Raw genomic sequence first — 25,958 nt, 5'->3', positions numbered from 1 at the left:
TTTATTTTCTCCAATATAGCTGGTTTATAGTGTTCTGTGAATTTTCTACTGTACAGCAAGGTGACTCATTTACACATACATGTATACATTCTTGTTTCTCACATTATCATGCTCCATCATAAGTGACTAGACATAGTTCCCAGTGTATACAACAGAACTCTTGATAATTTTTTTTTAATTTAATTTTTATTTTACATTGGAGTATAGTTGATTTACAATGTCGCTTTAGTTTCAGGTGTACAGCAAAATGACTCAGTTAAACATATACGTATATCTTTTTTTTTTTTTTTTTTTTTTTTTTTAATGGTTGCTCCTGTGCTTATGGAAGTTCCTGAGCTAGGGGTTGAATCAGAACTGCAGCTGCTGGCCTCTACCACAGCCACAGTAAGGCAGGATCCAAGCCGCCTCTGCCGCCTACACCACAGCTCATGGTAACATTAGATCCTTAACCCTCTGATCGAGGCCAGGGATCCTCATGGATTCTAGTTGGGTTTGTTACTGCTGAGTCACAATGGGAACTCCCATATATCCATTCTTTTTCAGATTCTTTTTTTCATGTAGGTTATTACAGAATATTGAGTAGATTTCCCAGTGCTATACAGTAGGTCCTTGTTGATTATTTTATATATAGTAGTATGCATATGTTAATCCTAACGTCTCCCCCAGCTTTCCCCTTTGGTAACCTAAATTTGTTTTTGAAGTCTGTGAGTCTGTTTCCATTTTGTAAATATGCTCATTTGTATAATATATTTTTTTTAGATTCCACATGTGATAGCATATATTGTCTTTTCTGTCTGACATAGTTCAATTAGTATGACAGCTTTTGAATAATATATCTTGGTATTCTTTCCCTTTTCTTTTTATACTAGAAGAATCCATAGATTAAAGCAAAGATGAAAGTCTTTAGAATTCTTTATAATATATATGCAGTGATGCATGTCTTTAAAAAGGTCTTCCCTGGAGGCCCTAGCAGAAATGGGTGATGTAAGTGGGTATATGAAATACGTGTTTCAAGTCATTACTGTTACATGCTCCAAGTCATAAATTTACCATATCAGATTACCATAGCAGTTTCTAAATGCTTTCTCTCCACTTCTGTACTTATTTGAAAACCTTTGAAGTAAGTCCGTCCATAGACTACACTAGCATAGCACTGGTCTAGAATTAGAATAGGGACTTTGAATCAGAGGATTGGGACTTGAATCTTGCTTTACTGTCTTAATGTGGACATATTTTAAACCTCTCTAAGCTTCTGATTCCTCAGCTCTAAATCAAGGGTAAGAATTTTACTTTATGGAATTTTTTTGAGATAAAATGAAGAGACATGTAAGGCATTTGGCATACAGTAGATGGCGAGTAGGTCAGTAAGATGTTAGTTTCTTTGTCTTCACTTAATTACTCAACATAAATAGAAGCATGTGCTGTTAATTATGTGAGGATTTACAATATTTTGCTTTGTTTTGCAGTGTGATTAGGGTAGAGCTTAAGTTATACACTTTTTCAGAGTTTTAAAAAATACTGATTTTTTTTTCTTGATTATAGAAGTAACCCAGGCTCATGTGGCAAATTGGGAAAATACAGAAGATTATATAAAGAGAAATGACAGTCCTTATGTAGTCCTAAAGAGAATCACTGTTAATATTTTGACATATTGTCTCTAGGCTGTTTCCTGGATATATTTGTCTGTGTGCATACATATTCACTCATACATGTATGTTTGTGTATGTTTTTTATAGTTTTTTTTTTTTTCATATTGGAAGAATCTATAGATTAAAGCAAGGCATAATGAACTTGAAATTCTCCACTCCACCCCTCTACCCCAGCTGCTAAAGAAATTCTTTAATGCCTGAATTTACTTTCCTAAACTCTTCATATTTTTAAAAAACAACTTTGCAGTTTTCAAGGGGAAATATTTAGCTTGCATACTTTAATGTTTATATTTTAAACATTGTTACAGAACATTTCAAACATATATACAAAAATAGAGAGAATTTATATAAAAACTACCAAGTATCCAATTTGGCAGTTGTCAGTCTTATTTCATCCTTACCCAAATCTCCTACCCCTGACTAAGCCTTCATTATTTTGAAGCGTATCTGACATTTTATCATTTCGTTTGAGAATAACTGCAGTTCAGTATGCTTTTTGTGAAGAAAGGATTTAAATTTGTAGACGTTTTACAACCGTGCAGAACCCAGTGTTTCAGACTAGAATACAATAGATGCCAACAGGCAGTTCATGATTATTTGTCTGATTCCTATCACTTCCGTTTTATTAAGGCTTAATGGAAGAGGTATAAGATGGATTAGTATTTTCATAGAAGCATGCATGCTGAACCAAGTGAAAGGCATGGTTTGCATAGGGCTGAAGAGGGAAACCTTTCAGCCTGTTTATTCAGAATATACTTGAATAAACCAGTATGGTTGGGGCAAAGGTCACTTTGTAGGAGGAGTGGAAAATAGGATTGAAAGGTTAAGAGAAGAAGAGATGAAAAAAAAAAAATCTCAAATTCAGGCCTTGGATGTTTGGTTCCCTTTTGCTAATGGGCTGAAGTCCATTGAAGGCTTTTAAACTGGAATTGTGGTAATAGTGGTAATTTAGGAAGAGAAATCTGGATAGTTAAGGATGCAGAGAAATTAGCATAAAGAAAGTCAGCTTGTCTTGGTGATATAGATCTACGATAATAAAGAGTTGATTTAGGAAGTCAGTGGCAATGGAAATGGAAAAGAAGGGTGGATTCAAAGGTGATTATGGAGGAATTGTATTTAGTAATTGATCAGAGATGGGGGGGTCCTAGATTAAGAGTACATAAATTCTATACAGGATAAACTATAGAGGAAGGTTGATGATCATTTTGGGAAAGGCCTACATTTAAAGTTTAGGAGGAGAGGAGTTAAGGGGATATGGGAGGTGAATTTTTGATGGATTTTCTTTGTGTGTATGTCATGTATATTTGAAAAAATCATATATATTTCTTTGAATTAATTGTTTTGGCAGTTTTATGACTATGTTTTATACCTCCATACAAAAAGATAATTTTAACTTCAGATTTTTAGTCTTAGCTAAAATTTGATTTCTGGAGGTAATTGTTATTTAAAGTTGGAGAAATCTTTTTTACAGTACGGAGACCCTTGTAAGTAACAAGTAAACTTTAACTTTTAGAGAGATAGGAAAAATAGGAAGTTGTTTCATTCTCAAACATTTCCAGTGCTGTAGCTTATAGAATGTTTATTATTCCCCACAAAGCCCTTCCTGATATTGTTGGAGAGTGATGTTCCTCAGAACTTGATCTTGAGCCCTAGAGCTAACTGTCTGCTGTCCACAGTGCTCCTTGCTGCTTATAGGCCGGTCCATCCTATTCTGCTCTGGGAGCTGCAACCCCCACAGTGCATCCTTTTAGAAAATGGTTTGCTCAGACTTCTGGTCTCCTTATAATGGTTTGACTAAACATCAAGATTATCCATGTTATCAAAGTAACATGAAAAAAAATCCATTCTGCTCTATTACTCGTTTTCAGAGTGCAGTTTCCCATGCAAGTAGCAGTAGATTTGATTTTCATGTCATAGACTGGCGGGGCATGCTACAGTTATCTAGCCCAGGTAATGCCGATTACAGATGAGTTTATAGAGAGACAGTGGGAATATCACTAAGTTAAGGTGACCGTTATTTAAGTCTGTCTGGTATCTCAGTTAAGTTGTTTTTAGATTTGAAAGTCATTTGGCAAATAAAATTTCTTTCTTTTTGGTAATCTATAGTTAGAAACCTCTAAGATAGGGTTAGGTTTAAGAAATACTTTAAATCAACTATGCTTCAATACAAAAAAATAAAAAAGTGCTTTCAAAAGTTTAATCAAAATGAAAGCAAGCAAAGACATAGTTCAAGTGATGAAAATGTTCTTATATGACCTGGAAAAATATAACTCATGCTTTTGATTTTCACTTAATAGTTACTTTTCTTCCCCTGAAAAAAAGCAGAGGATAAGTTAAAGGTGAGATCACAGGTTGGCTCTGGGTAGGCCGGTATAGGGGGGCAGTTGGTAGGGAATTTTTTTGTGGTTGAAAGTGAAATATTAGTATTTCGTTACTGGGATTAGAAGTAATCGCTTTGGGCAGAGAAAACTGAAAATGACTAATATCCTTCACTAGTCTACTGGAGTTTAAAAAAAAGTAATTTCCCTAAGTTACAATTTGATGCTTTTAGAATAAAAGCTTAGTCAGGTTAAGTCCTGGCGTGTCTGAGACTGTTACCTAACAGCAGCCATCTTAGAGGGCAGACAGATGATAACTTAGTCACTCTGGACAAGACCAGAGCTTTAATGACATACAGTCATTTTGTTTATCTACCATTGACTTCCTCCACCACATCCAGTCATTTTGCCACTATACAGATGGTACCTACCCGACGGACAGAATTTCTGCTTAACCATTCCCGTGGGCCTTGCCTTCTCCTCCTGCAGAGGAAGGTAGTTGGTCTTAAAATCCCCGGGGCAGCCCAGCTGACTTTCCTTAGCATGAGCTATAGCAGTTATGGAGAAGAAAATGGCTTGTACCATATTCTGAAGGTGACAGTATGTATAACCAGTACTTTTAGCTGTGCAGTACATATGCTTATATCTGTATATCAAATAGTTTATCAGAATCTTGTTTACCAGTAACTGGACATATGACTATTTTAGCTTAATTAAAATTAACTGTAATTATGTGACATGATAGCAGAGTAATCTTTACCAATTTTTCATTAACTTGGGTTTTCTAGTAATACTTCATTTCTTAGGTAGTGTAAAATTAATCATGAGAATACTTTCCAGTTCAGTTTTTTTAATTCCAGGCAATGTAAGTTTTAAATATGCATGGAATTTTCTATTCCATTGTGTCTGCAGTGAGAACCATTTTCTTAACTATTCAACTGGTAGGTGTTTTTTTTGCTCTCAGAAGTTACTTTGGTCAGTGCTAGCTGATATCAATTATGTTTTTGGGTTTAAATAAGAGACATAATTTTTGGTTGTTTGACTAATAAAGGGAATGTATAGAATTGTGATGAAGTAGAATTGCAGGGATAGTAGAATTATTTCTAACTGGACTTGGAGAATAACAGACAACTTCATAGATGGAGTGACATTTTAGCTGGTCTCGGAGGATTTAATAGTTTTATTGCTTGTGCTCATCCTTGGAATGACATGGTTGAAAGTCAGAGGTCCACAGCATAGTCTGGTAACATTGAGTTTAGAATGTGTGGTGTCTTTAAGGCTGGTGGGAAAAAGGGAAAAAAATATCTGAATAGATTGAGGGTTTTTAATGTTTTATTAAGGAGGCAAAGCTATATTGTCAGCATTGAGGAGTCTTTGAGCATTTAGACTTAATATTGGATGTGTGGGCTGAGGGATGGAGCATTGAACATTGTGATATGGCCTTCTAGCTTGAAGATGACTTGGTAGGTAGATAGTGATGCTGCAGTAGAGGGCAGCACAGGAAGCTCAGGTATGGGGGTAGATGTTTGCAGTGGGCAGAGATGATTCAAGTTTTAGACAGTATCAAGGGTTACATGCTATTTTGTGATATGGAGCATATTTGGAAATTTGGATTAGAATGAGAGCTGAGGTTTGTTAATACATAATTTTGTATTCTTTCCTCTGCTGTGTTCTGGTTGTTGTTTGCTTCCTTCTATTCTGTTACATTCTAGTTTTACTCGTTTTCTTCATCTGTAGGCTGAATTCTATACCTTGAATTGTGTTTCAGGAATAGTTATATGATTGTGGAAAAAGAATATTGATACAGTCTTCAGTTGTCTTGAAGTCCCTGGCGGCAGAATACCATGGAGGTTGTGACAGACTTGGGTGTGTTGATTTGAACTTGACCCAGCCAGAAGTTTTGCTTTTCGAGGAAAATGTAAATTACTTGGTTTTCCAGGCTTTTCTCTTTTGACTTCCTGATGGATTATTTTTCTTTTCATGTGGTCAGTTAGTGCGAGGTTAAGAAAATGTGACATGTTGTCTTCTTTGAGAGGTATTCTAGAATTCTTATAATTCTCTTGTGATGACATATTCCACTGAAGTTTATTCTAGCACATTTGCTTCAGAATATTTCTTAGGTAATACTGTGGGTCATTCTTCCTATGAAATTTTTCTTACAGATCAATTCCACATGAGAAAAAAATTTTTTTTAGGGAAGACTGGTTTAATTTAGCCCTCTTTATAGTTCTAGCACTTTTGCAATTTTCCAGTTTTATTAAATTTTCTTACAAGAAATAGGTTATTTTCAATACACTTGTCTCAAATAGGAGTTAGGCTAACGGAAGTCATGTCTGCGTTGTACAAACGTATTTGCAGATGTTGGCCTTAGTTTTCCCCTTTCAGTGGTTGCATTAAGGAGCTTTTAAATATTGTCAGGATCCAATCATTTTTTTCTGTTGTAAATGTTAGGAGTTCAAATTGGTAGCCCAGAGATTAGATGAATTCCAGGTGTTATGTAAGTGTGTTTTTAACAAAACTTACTGACTCCAGAACAATTTGTTTTGAAATTCTTTTGGATTACTGTTGGCATTTTGTATATGGAATACACAGAAAAAATAGCATTGCAAAGATCAGTTTGGAAAACGTGTAAGGTTGAAGACATTTGCAGTGTACATGCTGTGCTGTGGCATGCAGTTTGGTCGGGGTTCTGTTAATGGTTGCTGAATGAGGGACATTGGGAATCTGCATTAACATCTGTTATGTGCTCCTGGGTTGTACCTAGTGGCCTGTTAGATTAGGTGCCGCACTATCTCTTTTTATAGGAAGTTAAGAAGTTCCTCTAAAACCTAGTATTTCTTTGACAGAAATAAACAGTGTAAAATTGTGATGTGGTATACGTTGGAAGCAGAAAGGAAAGCATGAAAAAGTTGATATAGTGATCTAGGGTAACTATTGTTGTCTTTTATACAATTAATATTATCTTTCTTCCAGTCCAAGTGGTAAGAAGTTCAGAAGCAAACCTCAGTTGGCAAGGTACCTGGGAAATACTGTTGACCTCAGCAGTTTTGACTTCAGAACTGGAAAGATGATGCCTAGTAAACTACAGAAGAACAAACAGAGACTGCGGAATGATCCTCTCAATCAAAATAAGGTTGGTTAATTTACTTCTAGTATATGATGCTATTTCAAAAGCTCCCCAAACATATCTTACATTGTACTGTGTTGCTGGAATTTTGATTGTCTGGATGTCCCAGTTTTTTTTTTTTTTTTTTCTCCTCCTCCTACAAAGCATTTTGACTTACAAATCTGATTAATTTTCTGGTAGTTGGCAGCACTTATAGAGAGAGGACCTAAGTACATTGTGCACAGTTGAGAACAGCATCACGTTATCTCTCTAGGCCAACATACATCACACTTTTGGTCAATTGGGACTATTTATAAAATATTTCTGTATTGATGTTAATTGTCTCCTTTTTTCCCCTTTAAAATATTTCCTGTTGTCCAAAGAAGCAAAATTGTGGCACGTGTCCTTATTTACCACATCGTTTATACTTGTTAATTTTCAGGACTAGGATTTGAGAAAGAGCAGTATTTATTTTGACTTTTTTGATGGTGTTGAGGATAGTGACTTTTAGAAATAATGTTCTCATTCTAATGCTGTGATTGGAGATTTTTTCCATTAGCTCTTTTATTGAGTTGCTCTGTTAATGGTTTATTACACAGGAATTTAAACAAGTAGCATTTGAATTATGATGCTAATTTAATTGTATTCAAGTGCCCATCTCTTTACAAAGAAAGCCCCCCAAAATTAATCATATATAACCTTTTTTCCCCCCCATTTTTTCCCCTCTAAATTTCAGAGCTATATGTGTATGTGTGTTGCCACCACCATTGTCACACTTACTGTGAAAATGATAGCGTAAAAAGTAAGGGCTTTCCTTTTAGGGGTAGCCCTGCGTGCCCTTTGGGAGTGTGGTGTACATCTGAGGAACCCTGAGGCAGCGTATAGCATGGGGAGGGCTGTGGGTCCAGGCAAGTGTGCTTTTATGTACTGGCTCTGCCCCTTCTTAGCCCACATAGTCATGGGGAACTTTATTAACCTGTGATGGCTTCAGATTTCTCATTTGTAAAGTTAAGGTAATAAAACCTTTCCTTTAGCATTGTCGTGAGGAGTAAATAGGAATGTATATGAAATCACCGAGCACGTTCCTTTCCTTTTCCCATTATAGGTCCTAAGCACCAAACAACCTTAGTGGACAGTGTTGCCAGGTGGCCAGTATAGGAAACTTTCTGACCCAAGCTCTCTTCCTCACCTTTCCCTTTTCCTTGAGAATATGAGATCTCTGCTTCATATCTCTCTTTATTCAGAATTTAACTTAACAGTTTGTTTACAAGAGTTTGCTTTCCAAAAAATGGCGTGGAGGTAAGAGCGCACTATGTCCTTATGTATTTCATTGGTTACCTGGCATGGTTTCTACAGGAGCTTTGGGAACTTCCTTGTTTAAGAGAGGCAGAGAGGGGAAGGAAGGCTGCAGTTACCTCTACTGCTTAACTGTGGGGTAACTTTGGGTTGATGGTTATGAAGGTGTTAAGAAGGATACCAGACAAAATGGTAGGAGCAGATGCTCTTCAGGTTAGGACACTGAATGTGTATAGGCAGAGCTGTGTGATTTCAGCTTAGGAGAATCTTTATTCTGGGTTTATTTGGCTTCTTAATTGTATAGAGGAAAATTAAGATCATTTTTCTAAAACTACCTTTTTAAAACTCTAAACAGTGCTGGTTGTCTTTTGAAGGGGCTTAAATATTTATGAAATCAGTGGAATGCTTTCAGACTACCCTATTGTTACTAGAATTATAGTTAGACTACACTAAGTGTAATGTGAAGATATACTTCCTGATACTTATGATTCACTAAAAACCTAAAACTAATTCGTCTCTTTAGTTTGTGTGCACCTTTCCGCTCTAGCTGCGCTGGACCGCTCGACATCCTGCACCATGGCATGTGCTTTCAAGATTCCGCTTGCTCATGTGCTGTTTCCTCTGCTTGGAATGTGCTTCCCCCTTCCCCTCCATCTGGTGAACTGCTACTCATCCAAGGCCCAGCTCCATTGTCTCCATCTCTGTGAAGCCTGCTCTGCACTCTCCAAGCAGAACCGGTCCCTCCTCCCATAATGCCCTCCTGGTGCTTTGCATTGTATTTGTGATTGTTTGTCTGCTTCAGCTAGACTGTGAGCTCCAAGAGGGCAAGGCCCATGTCTTTTGTTTTGTTTCTGTATATGTAGTCCAAAGCCTAGCACACGGTAGGTACTTATTAAATATTTGCTTCGTGTTTATTTATTATTTACTTCATTCCACAAGTTTATAGTGATCATAAATGTTTATTGAATAAATTAATATACCATACATACTTTGGAAATGCCTTTTATTATCATTGTTTTCTGAAGCTGTCTGAATTTGGGGGGGTGCATATTCTTATTTTTTTGCATCTGATTTTATTTTAGTTAAGTAGACCAAAAATGGGGTTTTTCTTTTCTTTTTTTTTTTTTTTTTAAGGTAACCTCTCTTTTGGAGTAACACTAACATTAAATATCTCTATAAAGCAGAAAACATATTTATGGGTAGTTAATAATAACTATACTAGGACTTTTAAATAATAATATAGTGTAGAGAAAGTTGAGAGCTTTAAAGTGATAAATAGGAATCTAAGGTAGTGTTTTGTCATGTAGTGAACCCAGCTGAACCTTATTAATTGTATATATATTTTTAATATTCTCTAGTTTGTATTTTAGATTCCACACATAGGTGATAGCTTACATTATTTGTCTTTCTCTCTCTGACTTACTTAGCATAATCCTCTCCAGGTCCATCCATATCGTTGGAAATGGCAAAATTTTTATTCTTTTTTTTGCTTTTTTTTAGGGCTGCACCCATGGCATATGGAGGTTCCCAGGCTAGAGGTCGAATTGGAGCTATGGCTGCTGGCTTATGCCATGGCCACGGCAACGGTGGATCCTTAACCTGCTGAGCAAAGCCAGGGATGGAACCCACATCCTCATGGATCCTAGCTGAGTTCGTTAACTGCTGAGCCACAAAGGGAACTCCAATTTTATTCTTTTTTTATGGCTGAGTAGTATTTTGGTGTGTTGTATTTTGTGCGTTTTATGGGTGTGGGTCTAACTACCTATTGTATGTATCGTATCTTCTTTACCCATTTGTCTGTTTGTGGATACTTAGGTTGCTTCCATATCTTGGCTGTTGTAAATAATGCTGCTCTAAATATCAGGGTGCATGTATCTTTTTAAATTAGTGTTTTTATTTTTTTCAGCTATACAAACAGTGGAATTTTTAAAAAAGATTTTTATCTTGAAAGAATTAGGAATGTAATGAACAAAATAAACTTTGAAACAGGCTACATTGTATCTTATGTTGACTGATTATAAACTGATTTCAATATATCTTTTATATCAAAGGGGAGTTTACTGGGTGAATGTCTTCAGGCGTGTTTGGAAGGATATCTCTTGAAGATTTTTAAAAAATGGTTTTTAATTCTTTTAGGATTGGTGGTTACAGTGGAGTGGGAATTGTCTTTTGATTGATATTTACTAAGGTTTCTGCAGTACCTATTCCTGCTTGTCTCAAGACTCAACTCTTAACCTTACCCTGCAAATCTGTATCATTCTTGATTATATTCTCCCTTACTGATTTTCTTGCCACTGCCATAGTTATTTCTAGCTGCTGCCTCTATCTCTTCATCTGATAAAGCAGAATTGAAATATTAAGTATGTTACTGAAGATGTTCCATTAGGTTAATGGAGAAAAACTATAGAGAAAGATTTGCAAGTCATCAACCTCGAGTCGATATTTGAAGTTGTGACCAGCTTTCTCAGAGCTTTACCACAAGGGAGACATTGTAGAGCAACACTGCCCTATAGCAGTTACTGTGACGATGGAAATGTTTTAGCCACCGGCCACATGTATCTACTGAGTACTTGAAATGTGGCTAATGTAACTGAATAACTAAACTTTTGGTTTTATTTAATTAATTTCAATTTAAATGGACACATATCCCTAGCAGCTACCATATTGGGCTCCACAATTCTACAACCATGCCTCACAATATGTAAATAAGACAACAAAACTTTTACTTGGAAAGCTGAATATTGTTTAGGTATTTATGCAGGCTATTCTTCCCCGAAGAGATGTTTAAAGGTTTTAGAGATGTGATCCTTAACATTTTAAAAAGGAAGTTAGTTTCTTAAAAAGGTAAGTTTCTTTAAAAATTTAATTAGAAGTTCTCATTGTGGTGCAGCGGAAACAAATCCAACCAGTATTCGTAAGGATGCAGGTTTGATCCCTGGCCTTGCTTAGCAGGTTAAGGATAACAGCATTGCTGTGAGCTGTGGTATAGGGCAGACCTGGCTCAGATCCCGAGTGGCTGTGGCTGTGGCTGTGGCTGTGGCATAGGCCAGCAGCTACAGCTTTGATTTGACCCCTAGACTAGGAACTTCTATAAGCCATGGATGTGGCCCTAAAAAGCAAAAATAAATAAATACGTTTTTAAAAATTAAAAAAAATTAATTAGAGGATAGTCTAGGATTGGATAAAGAAGAGTAAGGTGATTCTTAGTGCAGGATATGTTTAAGGAAAACCGTCTTTCACCCTTCAGTCTCTTAGGCCTGGTCTTCTTCCCTAGAGATAACTATTGTTAACCAGCTTTTTTGTTTTCTGTTTTTGGTATGTTCTCCCAGAGCTTCTGTGTATTTACAAGTGTGTTACACATATGTACATTTCTACCTCTCTCCTTATAAAATGGTTAGACTGCTCTTATGAAGCATGAATGAAGGGTGGAGAAAAGAGGACAGTATTAGGAAGAGAATGCACAATCAGGTAACATTATTATTGCTGTTTCATTTTTCCTTTGAAGGTTGAAAGAGGCCAGCTTGGAAGAAACCAGTAGAGAGTCAGGGAGGTGACTAATCTGAGTCCATGCTTTCAGGAGGCTCCATAGCAACCCTTGAACTATGTGTAATATTGTCTGTTGTACATTTTTCTAAGGAGAGAGTCTGTCTTCAGCCTCTCAAAGGAAAATGTAGCTGGAAAAGTTAACTATTGTTTTTTTCTTCTTTTTTTCCTTTTTTTAGGGCCTCACCTGCTGCATATGGAGGTTCCTGGGCTAGGGATCGAATCAGAGCTACAGCTGCTGGCCTACACCACAGCCACAGCAATGCCAGATCCAAGACGTGTCTGCGACCGACACCATAGCTACTGGCAACGCCGGATCCTTAACCCACTGAGTGAGGCCAGGGATGGAACCTGCAACCTCATGGTTCCTAGTCGGATTCATTTCTGCTGCGCCACGATGGGAACTCCAATAACTACTGTTTTAGAAGCAGGAGAGGAAGCAAGGCTTTGGCAGAAGATGTCAGGGACCAGCTCACTTACTGTGGCTCAATTTAGGCCTTTTAAAACTGATTAGGAATTTTTCATTTATTGAAGCAGTACCTTATTGGGGTGACTTATTTCTGTCCTAGGGACCCTATTGTCAAGGGTCCCTAAAGGGCCCTGTGCTAGGATCAGTCTAATTACCAGATACTGGTACTTTGGTAAGAACTACCCCTTGGCTTCTACCTTCCTAGAATCTTTCCATCCAGACTGAAAACAGAGACCTCATTCCTTCCATCAACATTCCTGGCCTGTAGAGAAAGTAACTAAAACTTTCCCAAAGATGCTAGTGCTCTTTTCATCATTGTATTAAGCCATTGCTGAATGGAGGGTTTTCTGGTTTCTGTCTGTTGGATATAGTTGGGAGTGGAAAGGGCAGAGAGTAGATACAGGTGAGGAGTCTAGCTTTTTTCTATTTTTCTTTTTTTGCTTTTTAGGGCCTCACCTTTGGTATATTGAAGTTCCCAGGCTAGGGGTCTAATCAGAACTACAGCTGCTGGCCTGTGCCACAGACACAGCAATGTGGGATCTGAACCACGTCTACCACCTACAGCACTTGGCAATGCCAGATTCTTAACCCACTGAGCAAGGCCAGGGATCAAACCTGCATCCTCATGGATACTAGTCGGGCTCTTACTGCTGAGCCGCAATGGAAATTTCTGAGTCTAGCATTTCTTAAAGTCCTTAAAAGGGATTACCAACTTCTCCCTTAAATATGGCCTACTCCTGAGTACAGGTGTCTGTTAATTTGAAGTGAAATTGACAAAAGAAGTGAGGAGCAAGTATTTGTTAATGATGATGACCTAGACATACATGATAATAGAAGTGAGTATTTCCTAGTTCTGCTTTGAATATAGAATTGACAGAATTTATTTATTTTGGATGGGAAAGATAACAAGATTCAGGTGTGAGCCCTTTGATTTTAGATAGGTTGAGTGACTAGATGGACTGGGTTGCCATTCACTGAGATTATCTTAGTAAAGAATTTATATAGGTGAATACAATGAATTAAACTTTGAATATGCAGCGTTTGAGATGCTAATTAAATATCCAAATGGAGATGTCATGTCGTGTATGCAGTAGGTATACTAATTGAGAGATGTGGGCTGGAAGGTCATTAGCACATAGGTAGTATTCCATGTAATGGGACTGGAGGTTATAGGTAGGTAGGTAGCTAGATAGAAGAATCCAGAACCAAGGTCTGAGAAAATCCAATAATTAGAATTTGGTTATAATAGAAGGAACAAGCAGAGTGGATTGTGAAAGAATGGCTAGTAAGGTGGGAAAGATATGGGAGAGGAGAATGTTTCAAAAAGGAGAGTGGTCATTTACATTGATTGCCACTGAAAAGTTGGAGGAAGATGAATTTCCACTGAATTTGGCAGCATGAAGGTTATTAATACCTTGATAACAGTAGTTTCTTCTAACTGGAAGAGAAGCCAGTTAGATTGGGCTGAAAGTGGATGAGAGTTAAAATTGGTCAGTATGGACAATTCTTTGAATAAATTTTCTTGTCTAAGAAGGAGAATCACTAGATGGTAGGTGAAACAGATGCTTATTTGGCTAATCTCCCCTTTTAAAGACTCTGGAAAGGTAAAGAATGGGGTCTGTAGCACAAGTGGGAAAACCATAGGGTTCAAGAAAGTTAAGCACATTTGTAGTGTCATGACAATGATGTCATACTTGGAATCTGTACTTCATAGAGGAATGCAAAAGAGATTGTAGAAGAGTAAGAAAATAGGTCAGGGTAGCTTGAGGTTATCAGATACAACTTAGAATAGATTTACAAGGATATCCTGCTGAGTAGCATTGAGAACTATGTCTAGATACTCATATTGCAACAGAACAAAGGATGGGGAAAAAATGTATACATGTAAGAGCAACTTGATCCCCATGCTGTACAGTGGGAAAAAAAATAATAATAAAAAAAGAAAATAGGTCAGGCAATGGGTAGGAGTTGTTGATGGGTTCAAAGAACACAGAAGGCAATTGTGAGTTGCATGGATAGGAAGTAGAAATTGGAGCACTGGATGCTTGATTGAGTTATTGCACATGATGAAGTTACTAGTGTTGGCAAGCCTGTGACTATAATGTTAGGTGGGTGAGGTTGGGTAGAATAGGTTAAAGGACTCAGGATGTTGGGTGAATTGTCCACAGGGTATTGAGGTCTCCAAGAATGAGGACAAGAGTTGCGGTGGAGAGGAAGACATGGAAAAGAAATGAAGTGAATGAAAGAGAAAGAGAGGCTGGGGGTGAGGGAAGTAGAGAGTAGTATAGTCAGATCCTATGAGCTTCAGAGGAGCTTCTGTTTTTGAAGGGGGAAAATGGAAAAATGACTTGAGGAAAAAAGGGGAGAAAGGAGGAAACTAACTTATACCACTTCCTAGCCTTTATATATGTATTTGTAAGACAAAGAAAGAAGAAGCCTTTATTTAAGAGAACTTGAGGGAGATAGGATCTTTGAGGGACAGCCAAGCTTCGGTAAGGCCAGGAGCTGGAGAGAATGTTCAGAGAAAATATTGAGGTTACAGTAGAGCCTACTGATGAATAATTCAAGAGTATATAGTGTAAAGATGGGGGCATGGGATGGGCAAGGCTAGGAGGTTGGATCTAGTCATGTTGATGACTCTAATTTTTAAGATATGAAATGCAATAGGATAGAAAATCCCATTTAGTACGAGTAAGTAGTTTAACTTTAGTGTTACACGCATACTTGTGTATACTGAGTCATAATGTTAAGTATATATTTCTATCCTTAGTGGAAGTCAAAGTTTGAGAGCCATTGAACTATGGGGTGAATGTACAGAATATTTTAGTGATGAATACTGGGTTGTGATGTATGATCTGAGGGACTTGGCTGTTTGATTATTGTGAAGATAGGATGTGGGGTGCAATGGCATTCATTTTGATAATTGCTAGAGCAGAGTACGCCAACAGTTGAAATAGTATATGTGTACCTCTGCTGGATACCTATTATAAATGAACTTGGAAGAACTTTCTTAGGCAAGTACAGCCTATCTGGAAGTCTGAACCCCCAAAGAACTGGCTTTATTCCTGCCTTAATTCTCAGCATTCTATGTGAGTGATATGTTATAGGACTTCTCAGCAGAGTAGGGGCTCTTTATATACTCCTTTGCTTACCTCCCCAAGCTTATTCTCCCTGAGGGAGAATAGTTTTACCATTGGGGCAAGCCGAATTCTCACCAAAGTTTTTGTAATCCAAAGTTGATTAGTTCTGTTCATTTACAAGTTAATATTATTTCTACCAATTAAACATTCTAACTTAACCAAGAGATCACCTGTCTCATCTCTATAACTTACCTATTGACATCCTATTAATTGACCTTATACTTTGCCTCAAGGTTTTAATCTCCCTACCAGTCTCTGTCTAGAACCACTGTGCTAAATTTTAGGTTATTTTACTATACAGATACAACATTTTTATAGCAAGCAGGTTGCAGTGAAATAATCTTAAATTTTCAGATCCATAACCAAAGAATATTTTTCCTGAACCATAGCTAAGAGAAACATAGCGTGCTTTCTGCCAGTATGTGTTGTTTGTTTTGATGTCCTAATCTCATGTTGCAGTCTGCTGAGTTATAAATTCTTTGTACTCTTTATTTCCTTTTATTTCATGATGTAACGTCATTATAATTGACAGTGACTTTGCCAAAAACACCATCTGTAGACTGAAGATTTTTTTCCCATGGGATGCTTGTTTAGGACTGGCTGGCTGACTCAGAGAAACACACTGGCTGTACATCTATAAGCATAACTTCATGTTAAATAGTAATAAATCAAGTCTGGGAATTATTTTTCCTTGGCAAACTTGTGTGTAATGCAGATGACTATTTTTAATAATTTTGACACAGATATTGTAGGCTGTATTAAGTCAATATTGTCCACTTAGGTAGCACGTGTAAGTTTAAGGCTGAAATGTGACTGTTCAAGAGTAAAGGCTGTATAATACAAGACCTTACATGTAACAGACATTTTATGCATCATTTATTTCACAGAAACTTTTTAAAGCATATTCTATGTGCTCAGGCATTGTTCCAGATTCTGGAAAGACATTAGAGGTAGTTTTTATGTTTGTGAAGTGTATAATTCTAGTGGGGTGACAAACTAATACACAGTTTAAATATTAAATGCTACGTGGTAAAGTAAGTTAAGAATGGTTGAGATTGACTAGGTGGCTATTTTAGGCTGAGTGATCAGGAAAGTTTTCTTTGAGGGCATGATTTTTAGGCCAACATCTGAATGATGACTCAGCTCTACAAAAAACCAGAGGGCCTAGCCAGTGCAAAATCCTTAATTAAGGCAGGGTATGTTTAGCATATGAGAGTAGAAAGTTGACCATGGTGGCTGGAGGTGAGTGAGTGGAAGAGGATTCCTAGGTGGGGTCAGGCAAGCAGACAAACCTAATCACTGGACTTGGCAAGCCACCATAGGAATGGTACGGAATGCTATTTGTGGACTTTATTTAGGGAGCAATATGATTACTTTGCTGCTGTGTGGAGAATGTTCTGTAGAGGTGCAGAAGTAGAAGGTGACGGCCAGTTACAACAGGAGGCTTTTGTCTTTATTCAGGCAGGGATGATGGTGACTTGGCCAGTGCTCACTGAATAAATAAAGGATAAGATGGAGCAGGAGACAGTAAGACTTCAGTTTACCTTTGAACAACATGGTTAAGCTACATGCACCCACTTACACGTAGATTTTTTTTCAGTAGTAGATACTGGAGTACTATACAACCAGCAATTGGTTGAACCTGCGGATGCAGAACTGCGAATCCAGAGAACCGTGTCAATTATAAATTATATGCACATTTTCATTTGCACAGAGGGTTGATGCCCCAAACTCCCACATAGTTCAAGGGTCAACTGTATTTAGTATTCCAAAGAACTTCTAATTTTCTCATATGCAGAAATAGCTTTAATAAATAAGCAAAAAATAGTTATTTGTCTTTAGCTGATAAATGAAGATAACTGATAAGTTGTTATCAACTAACAGCACTTCCATTTTTTGGCTAATTTGAGCTAGGTATTTAGATATGGATTGGATAAAGATTGCTAGGAAGCAAAAAAGCAGAACTTGAGCCATGTTAGCAAATAGACTTGCTAATGAGAATAGTTTCTTCTGTATGAGAGTAAGTTTAGCATGTTCTAAGTGCGTCAAAGGTATCCAAGTGTAATAGACTTTTTGAGAGGGTCTTTGCTTGGTTTTTGTGCTAATAATGAAGAAAGATTTGGGGATATAGTTGCCCATGGTATGGTTTTGTCAAGACTTATTTTGGATACCTGGATTTCTGTTGATGATTGAGTCAATTTCACTAAGTTTATAGGTCCTGAAGAGTTACCTGACTTTCTAGACCCTAGCTCAACCAGAAAATCAAGCCCTACAGAAAACGATTTGTGTGACTATTTCCATAATTCTAAGGATGTGTACTCAGCTAATGCCAACCCAGATATAAAGGAGGTAATGGATTCCATGCAGTAGATGCCTTAATTTGAGTAGAGCTGCCCTAGGTATCTGGTTGAAATTCAGTGTCTTTTGCATCAGTCCTTTTATGACCTCATCTGAACTAAAGCTCCAAGAAGTTATTTTTCAAACAAAGCTCTTCAAAACTTGCTTTCAGTGATGAATTTTGAACTTCCACGTCTTCAGTTAACTGCAAGTATATATCTTTTTTTAATGAACTCAAAGTGTAGTAGTCCAGCCATAATAAAAAATAATATTTTAAAAAATATTCCATTGGTCTCTTTCAAAAGTAATATCGTATTTCTCATTTAGGATATTACATGAAGTGCTTTTTCAGTACAAAATCCCAGATCCCAGATAATATTTTTCTTTACTTTTTGCAGAAAACTGTGAAGGTTGCACAACCTTGAGAATATATTAAAACCCACTGAATCGTATACTTTAAAATGGTGAATTTTATGGTGTGTGAATTATATAAAAAACTGAAGAATATAAAGCTCTTCCCATGTTGACTTTTGCTTTTTGTGGAAAGGCATTAGCCGTTGGCTACTGTGCATATTCTGGAGCAAATCTAATGTGACTTTTTGAGGACAATCTTGGTTCAACCTAAAGATATATTCAGGCTCCCCTTTGTGTCAACCAGGGGCAGGGTGTCCTTATGACAAGTTTCTAAATTTCAATAGTATGTTCAATAACATATTAGTGCTAATAATAGAAATAGCTGCTATTTATTCAGAATTTATGTGCCAACATGACTATAAACTACAAAATTATTTTGTTAATTGTCGTCTTCTCCCCACCCCAAGAATGTAAGTTCTGAGGAGTTTTGGTATTTTGTGAATGGCTGTATACCCAGCATGCAATCAGTACCTGGCAGATGGTAGGCACTAGATATTTGCTCATTGACTGGTTGAATGAAACCTGTATCAGCAGCAGCATCATACATGCATTACCTTGTTTGATCTTTTGTTATTGTTGTCACCTACATTTACAGATGAAGAAAGTGACCTTAGAAAAAAACAGTCTTTGTTTCTCAAATTGGGGCATGAGTATTTCTTGGGGGTATGTAAAGCCACAATATTAAAATGATACTTGGAAGTGTACAGTTTTTTTTTTCTTTTCTTTTTTCATTTGTGTGCATGTTTGAGGTATAGTTGCTACGCAATATTGTAAGAGGTGTACAATATAGTGATTCATTTTTTAAAGGTTATACTCTATAGTTATTATAAAATATTGGCTATATTTCCCATATTATACAAAATACCCTTGTAGCTTATTTTATACCTAATGCTTTGTACCTCTCAATCCCCTCCCCTTTCGTTACCCCTCCCCCTTTCCCTCTCCCCACTGGTAACTATTGGTTTGTTCTTTATTATCTATGAGTCTGCTTCTTTCTTATTATATTTACTAGTTTGTTAGATTTTTTAGATTCTGTTATATAAGTGATATCATACAGTTTTTGTCTTACTCTGACTTATTTCACTTAGCATAATATCCCCCAAGCCCATCCCTGTTGCTGCACTTGACAAAATTTTGTTTTTTATGGCTGAGTAATAGTCTTTTGGAGATGTCCAATTTTATTTGTGCATTCGGGGTCGGTAGAGCAACATTTTTACATTAAAACAAACATGGCTAATTTCTACAATGCAAAATTTGCGTGAGCTTTTATGATAAAATCAATCTTCTAGATTCTTGTTATAGAATATGTACAATTCTGAGCTGTCATATTCTCAAAGCTAGGCTGAGAAAAGTGGTTTTTAGAATATATAGTTTACGTCACCCTGTTCAGACTGTGCAACGTGAAGGCTTTACATGGTATCCACAGCATGGATGGTTTTTATGTCCTTAGCTTCTGTGAATATATCTGAGATAGTACAGGCTCTTTTTTCCCCAGTTCCCCTTTTATAGTCAGCTTTCTCCTATTTTACAGAAGAATAGCACTTTTTTCACTTACCTGCAATTTTACCATGTATAAAATGTTTGATCTCTCTTGGTAATTTGTGCAGGTACAAGTTTTGTCTGCAATAAAATTTACAGATGATTTAATGTAGATGTCAATTATTGAAATTTTTGATGATTCACTATGTGGTGTTTTGATTTATATCTCAAAAGAAGTCCAAAGAATTGGGTTACAGGCTAAAAACTATTCATTTACATAAACTAGGTTTCATAATATTACATCTATTAAAACATGAGGAATAGGAGTAGAACTGATGTTAAATCTTGCTCTGTTCTAGCAATTAGAAATATTCATCTAAGGCCCTGAAGTTAATTTTTAAATAAAAAATTATTTTCATGTATATATATATATATACATATATACATGCTTAATAATTATTAAAGTGTATAGTTTATCATTTTTGATCAGTTAGATACTAACAGTTATAATAAGCCAGAAGAAAAATGTTATCTCATGCTTAATAATTATTAAAGTGTATAATTTATCATTTTTGATCAGTTAGATACTAACAGTTATAATAAGCCAGAAGAAAAATGTTTTCTCAGTAAGAGATTTATGGTCACAGAAGGTTAAAAAAACAAACAAACCTATGATATATAAATGATTAATTAAAGATTTTCAAGTTTAAGGAATAATTCTGGAAGTGGAATTATTAATTTCAAAGGAAAAAAGTGAAATAAAATGTATTACTGTTGAAGAGTTTGTTCATGTATACGTGGTTGATGGTGGGTATATTTAGATTTTTGTTAGATACATTTTAGCATGATATAACAGTTTATCATTAAAGTATAAGTATTTAAAATACCTTAGTAAGTTTATCTTCCACAACTCTTTACCTTAAAATATGAAATACTTCAAAATGTAGGTGGGGTATATATATTCAAAAAATAATTAAGGGATAGGAATGAAACAGTATTTGAAAACTACTGGTTTATGACACATGCTTTTCATCACCTCTTTACTCTCTTCTCTGTGTTAGATCACTAAAAGTCTACAATGATAATCAGACCACACTAGTTTAGTCCTTTTCAGAATCATCTTCACTGAGTTGTCCTTTAAATATGTTCTTGACTTTTATGGAAGGTCACTGGAAAAAAGAAAAAGCATTTGAAATCTCCGTATATTCGTTATGATGTTAATTATCTTTAATTTTTTTCTAGATTTATATTATACCAGGACAGCTTTTATTTGCCTCATTAATTGGTATGCTTCCTTCTTTCTGACCATGATATCTATGTAATTTAATGTTTCTTTTTTCACCCACACCCCTGGTGTGGAAAGTTAAGATCCACATTTGATGCTCAGTTCTAGTATCAATCACTATTAACCTTTCCAAAGAAATTTTTTCCCCTTGTCTTTGACTTAAAAAATTTTTTTAATTAATTTTTATTGCATATTTGGTTTTTTTTTAGAGATTCAGGAGCCATCTCAAATATTTATTGGGAAGAGATGAGTTCAAAAAGTGAAAAAAAATTATTTTTATGTTCATCCAAGGGGTATAGAACAAACCCTCAAAAATTGAGTTATTTGAATAGTTCCAGCTTAATATACGCATTATTATAAAATACAGTAAATTTTGATTTGAGCGATAGACTGTATACTAAGATGATTTATCAAATGTTGGAAACTTTTAAGTATAGAATGTGTGTGTTTGTCAGTTTAACTTTATGATATAAGGAACTTATTCATTTTTTTGTATACTGAAAGGGAAGATTTCAAATACATGAATAGTTTTAATCTTGCCCCATAAAAATAGTTTGCTTTATAACTCCCAAGTTTATGGAAAATTGTAGTTATTTAGAAAAATACAAATAACTGGGCGTGAATTAACAGTGACTCTTTGGAGTTACCGTCCTGGCTCAGCATTTAATCTGACTAGCATCCATGAGGATGCAGGATTGATCCCTGGCTTTGCTCAGTGGCTTAAGGATCTGGCATTGCCCTGAGCTGTGGTGTAGGTCGCAGACGTGTCTCGGATTCTGCGTGGCTGTGGCTGTGGCTCTGGCATAGGCTGGCAGCTATAGCTCCGATTCGACCCCTAGCCGGGGACCTCCATATGCTGCAGGTGTGGCCTTAAAAGACAAAAACCAAAGCAAAACAAAACAAAACAAAAAACAGTGGCTCTTTGACAATCCTCAGGGGAGAGGTAATTTAAAAATAGTGTTTTTGTGGAACAGTTTCTGGGAAAACCAGTTAGTCCAGCTTTTTAGTCTAGTCAACATGATACTGTTACGGAAAACAAAATTAATTAGTTAAAAATTCTGTCTTCAGAGCTTCCAGACCAGTTAAAGGAGGATTCCCCCCCCCCAAAAAAAAAAACAAAAACAAAATAAGATCAAGTGAAGAGCAATACAGTACACTCTTGGTAATCTCATTCCACTCCCCTGGGGAATGAACTGTCTCATTGTTAGACAGTGGAAGTTAATGGTATACTTTGAATATTTCTAGCCAAAATTTTTCTTCTAATTTCTATTTTTATCTTTAATTAAAAATTTTTTATTGGAGTTTAGTGGACTTCAATGTATGTTAGTTTCAGGTGTACAGCAAAATGAATCAGTTTTACATATATGTATGTCTGTTCCTTTTTCCCAGGTAGGTTACTATGGAGTATTGAGTAGGTTTCCCTATGCTATATATTTCCCTATGCTGTGTGGTTTTTGTTAATTATCTAATTTATATAGAGTAGTGCATACTGTCTATGTTATTCCCATCCTAGTTTATCCCTCCTGAGATATACTGCTTTTAACCAAAAGATTTCTGTAAGAGGAATACTGTTTTCATCAGGCCAAACTAAGGTTTAAGAAATTCAATAAAATTGAAATTCCCTGAACTAATAATGCATCATCTCTCTTAATTTTTATTTATTGTACCACAAACATAAGTTAATGAAAAAACTATCAACATTACCATTGTAGCACCAATAGTTTTACACTTTCCATGCTTCTTTCCAGTCTTTGTGGATTCAGGATTTTATAGTTTAAAATAGTTTAGACTAGTGGAGTTCCCGTCATGGTGCAGTGGAAATGAATCCGACTAGGAACCATGAGTTTGAGGGTTTGATCCCTGGTCTCGCCCAGTAGGTTAAGGATCTGGTGTTGCCATGAGCTGTGGTGTACATCACAGACATGGCTCGGATCTGGCGTTGCTGTGGCTATGGTGTAGGCTGGCAGCTACAGCTTGGGTTAGACCCCTAGTCTGGGAACCTCCATTTGCCGTGGGTGCGGCCCTAAAAAGACAAAAGACAAAAATAAATAAATAAATAAAATAAACTAGTACCTTCTGCCTGCAGGCATCCTTTGTAACAATGAGAATCTTAACAATGAGAGTCTACTTATGCCATGTTTGTTCTAATACCAGTAGAGTATGTTGTTCTTTATTAACAAAAACATTAAAAACAAAAGGTATTGTTTAGTGGCAGTACTAATTATAACTAATTAGTGACAGGAGAAGTTCTTGGTGAGCTTTTAGGTGTTAAGCTTCTTTAGGATCGAATATTGACCATGTTATAGATTGTGGGCTTCACTTAGGTACTCAGAAGGCTCTAGATGTTGTAAGTTAGAGGAGTTCAAACCTTCTGTGTGTCACAGAATTACCAGGAGAGCTTTGAAAACTACACATTCCTGGGCCTCACACTTTTTAGAGTTGACATCCTAAGTGGTTATTTTGCAGCCTGTCAGCCAAGTTTATACACCTCTAAATCATTGTTTTTGGGAAACCACAAAGTTAAAGTGCCTGACAAATAATATTGTTAGAATTATTTAAGATGAATATATCTCTTAAAGGTAAGTAAGTACATTGGGAGAAAATTGAGTGAGAAAGAAATGACAGGCATGCCTAGTATGTACAGAAGAGTATGTGTATGTGTGTGTTGGGGGGGGTAGAGGTAGAGCACATTTAATAGTCCAAATAATACCGTAATTATAATAATGGTCAAATTAATTTATTGTGATCCTTACCTTTCTAGTCATCCTAAATAAGCAGAGATCACAAACTCAATACCTAAGGGCTCAGATAGGCCTTGCAAATGTGAGCTGAGGACTTCTGCAAAATGAAAACCCATCTCTAGTGCAGCCATTACTAATCAGTCATAGTCTGTTTTGGCAAAATCAGTCCAGAGTTCTGTATCTTTGAGTTTTTAAGAGAAGCTAGAATTCTGGATTTTATGTAAATTTTATTCGTAGATGTTGGCTTAGTTTACTAAAGAGACTAAAAACTGAACAAAACACATCTATGAGTTAGACTTGGTCTCCCTGCCACCAAATTGCAATCTTTGTTTTAGAGATGTGGTTGTCCAAGTTTGGTCCCTGGACCAGCAGTATCAGCATCACCTGGACCTTAATAGAAGTGGAAATTCCCAGGCCCTACTATAGACATCCTGAATCAGAATTTCTGGGAGTGATGCCCGGTAATCTGTGTCTTAATAAGCCCTCTGGGGGATTTTGATGCATGCTTAAGTTTGAGAATCACTTTTTTTGAATCTGGACATTGATGTAATTTTCATTTGGAGATAAAGAGAAAAGTTAATAAGCCTGTAGCCAGTATATTTCTATCCTAAAAAATCTGATGTATTTCATTTTCAGGTATATATGAGTATTTTTTTTTTTGCCAGAATCAATACACAATAATTAAGTCACATTTTATTTTTTTTTTCCTTTTTACCCATCCCCACCTATTGTTAGAAGAACAAATCAACTTAAGAGCCATTCTGTGCCACCTCATTACATTGGAGCACATCTCACATTTTTTTTATTGGTTGATTAAAAGTGTATAAGTATGTTGCCTTCCTATCTGAAACTTCAATTTTGTTTCTTTTTTAAAAGTATTAAATATGCTATAAAATATTAAAAGTAAAGAATATTTCCTTATTTTGTTACCTTTTTCTAAATTGAGCTCTTTGCAGGAATTAGAACTTGCATTTTTAATCATCTTTTTAATGTAAAGGGGAAGGATAACTTAATGTGGTTTTATTTAAGCCTGGCCTCCGAACAGCTGATGAGATTGTTTATATTTTAATGGCCAAGTACACCATTATTTTCCTCCATTCTCAAAATGTAGAAATGATTGCCTTCCTGATTATTGTCATGAAAGCCTTCCTTCCTTTTTTATAACCCGGTCTTAAATGTATTTGTTCACTTGAGAGTTCTGAGTATCCCACTAATCAAATTATGAATTTTATATAGAGAATTTTCTTACCTTTAAAAAATACAAGAAGCTTTTTATTATGAGAAAACGTAAGTCTTACATAAATATTTAAAATGTACTTCAGAGTATTTAAAATGCTGATATTGAGAAGTTTCAAATAATCCAACTTAAAGTAATAAAAAATAATTATGTATATTTGTTAATTAAAACATGCTTATGTCCACAGGGTAAACCGGACTTGAATACCACATTGCCAATTAGACAAACAGCATCAATTTTCAAACAACCAGTAACCAAAGTCACAAATCATCCTAGTAATAAAGTGAAATCAGATCCACAGCGAATGAATGAACAGCCACGTCAGGTAAGGATCTAATTGGTTTTCCAGTCTTATTTTTCAGAGATTCTGGTATCTTTACCAGATCTAGTTCAAGTAAACTCTGATTAAAATGGAATATATTTGGAAAGAACACTGTTTTATATCCTAGGCTGTTACATGAATGCTGGAGAATAATACAATATTTGGGTAAAATGTTTTAAGAAAAAAATTTAGAAACCTAAAATTAATATTATGGACTACAGTTTTATGCCTTTGTGTGGTAATGTACATCAGACTTGGTTCTGCTCTTCTTAGTTTTTTAAAGATTATCTTTCCAGGGATGAAATTTCCTAAGGGGATGAAGCCTGCAGTTTGTGTTGCTTAGTTTAAAAATATTTCCTATTATTTGGAAACTATTTTTTGTTCTGATTTCTTATTACGTGAAAGCAGCCCCTCCCCTTTTGGAAAACAGTAGTAGATAAACTTTGTCAATATGGTATATTGTCCTGTGACTTCCATTTTTGTATAAATTGCATTTATTTTTCTCTTTCTTTATTGCTTTAAGCTGTATTCCACCAGAATCTTTTCCTAGAAAAAGAGTATTATCTGAAAGGCCTCCCTGCTGCGTAATAATGCCACATAGCCAGGGAGGGAGACTTGACAA

At 36.0% G+C, this 25,958-nt stretch overlaps 1 protein-coding gene across 1 annotated transcript in view; it reads left to right on the top strand.

Annotated features, from left to right (window-relative positions):
• The window catches only part of MBD2 (methyl-CpG binding domain protein 2), an 85,296-nt gene that overhangs the window by 23,264 nt on the left and 36,074 nt on the right, over nucleotides 1-25,958 (top strand). The window contains exons 6-7 of the mRNA XM_013992857.2: nucleotides 6,941-7,100; nucleotides 25,202-25,339. Of these exons, the coding sequence (XP_013848311.2) occupies nucleotides 6,941-7,100; nucleotides 25,202-25,339 (298 nt within the window). The remainder of the gene's footprint in view (nucleotides 1-6,940; nucleotides 7,101-25,201; nucleotides 25,340-25,958) is intronic.

The sequence above is a fragment of the Sus scrofa genome, chromosome 1, assembly GCF_000003025.6.
Source record: "Sus scrofa isolate TJ Tabasco breed Duroc chromosome 1, Sscrofa11.1, whole genome shotgun sequence".
NCBI classification, from domain to species: domain Eukaryota; kingdom Metazoa; phylum Chordata; class Mammalia; order Artiodactyla; family Suidae; genus Sus; species Sus scrofa.
The sequence above is the reverse complement of the archived record's forward strand: the minus strand, read 5'-3'. Positions and strand labels throughout refer to the sequence as shown.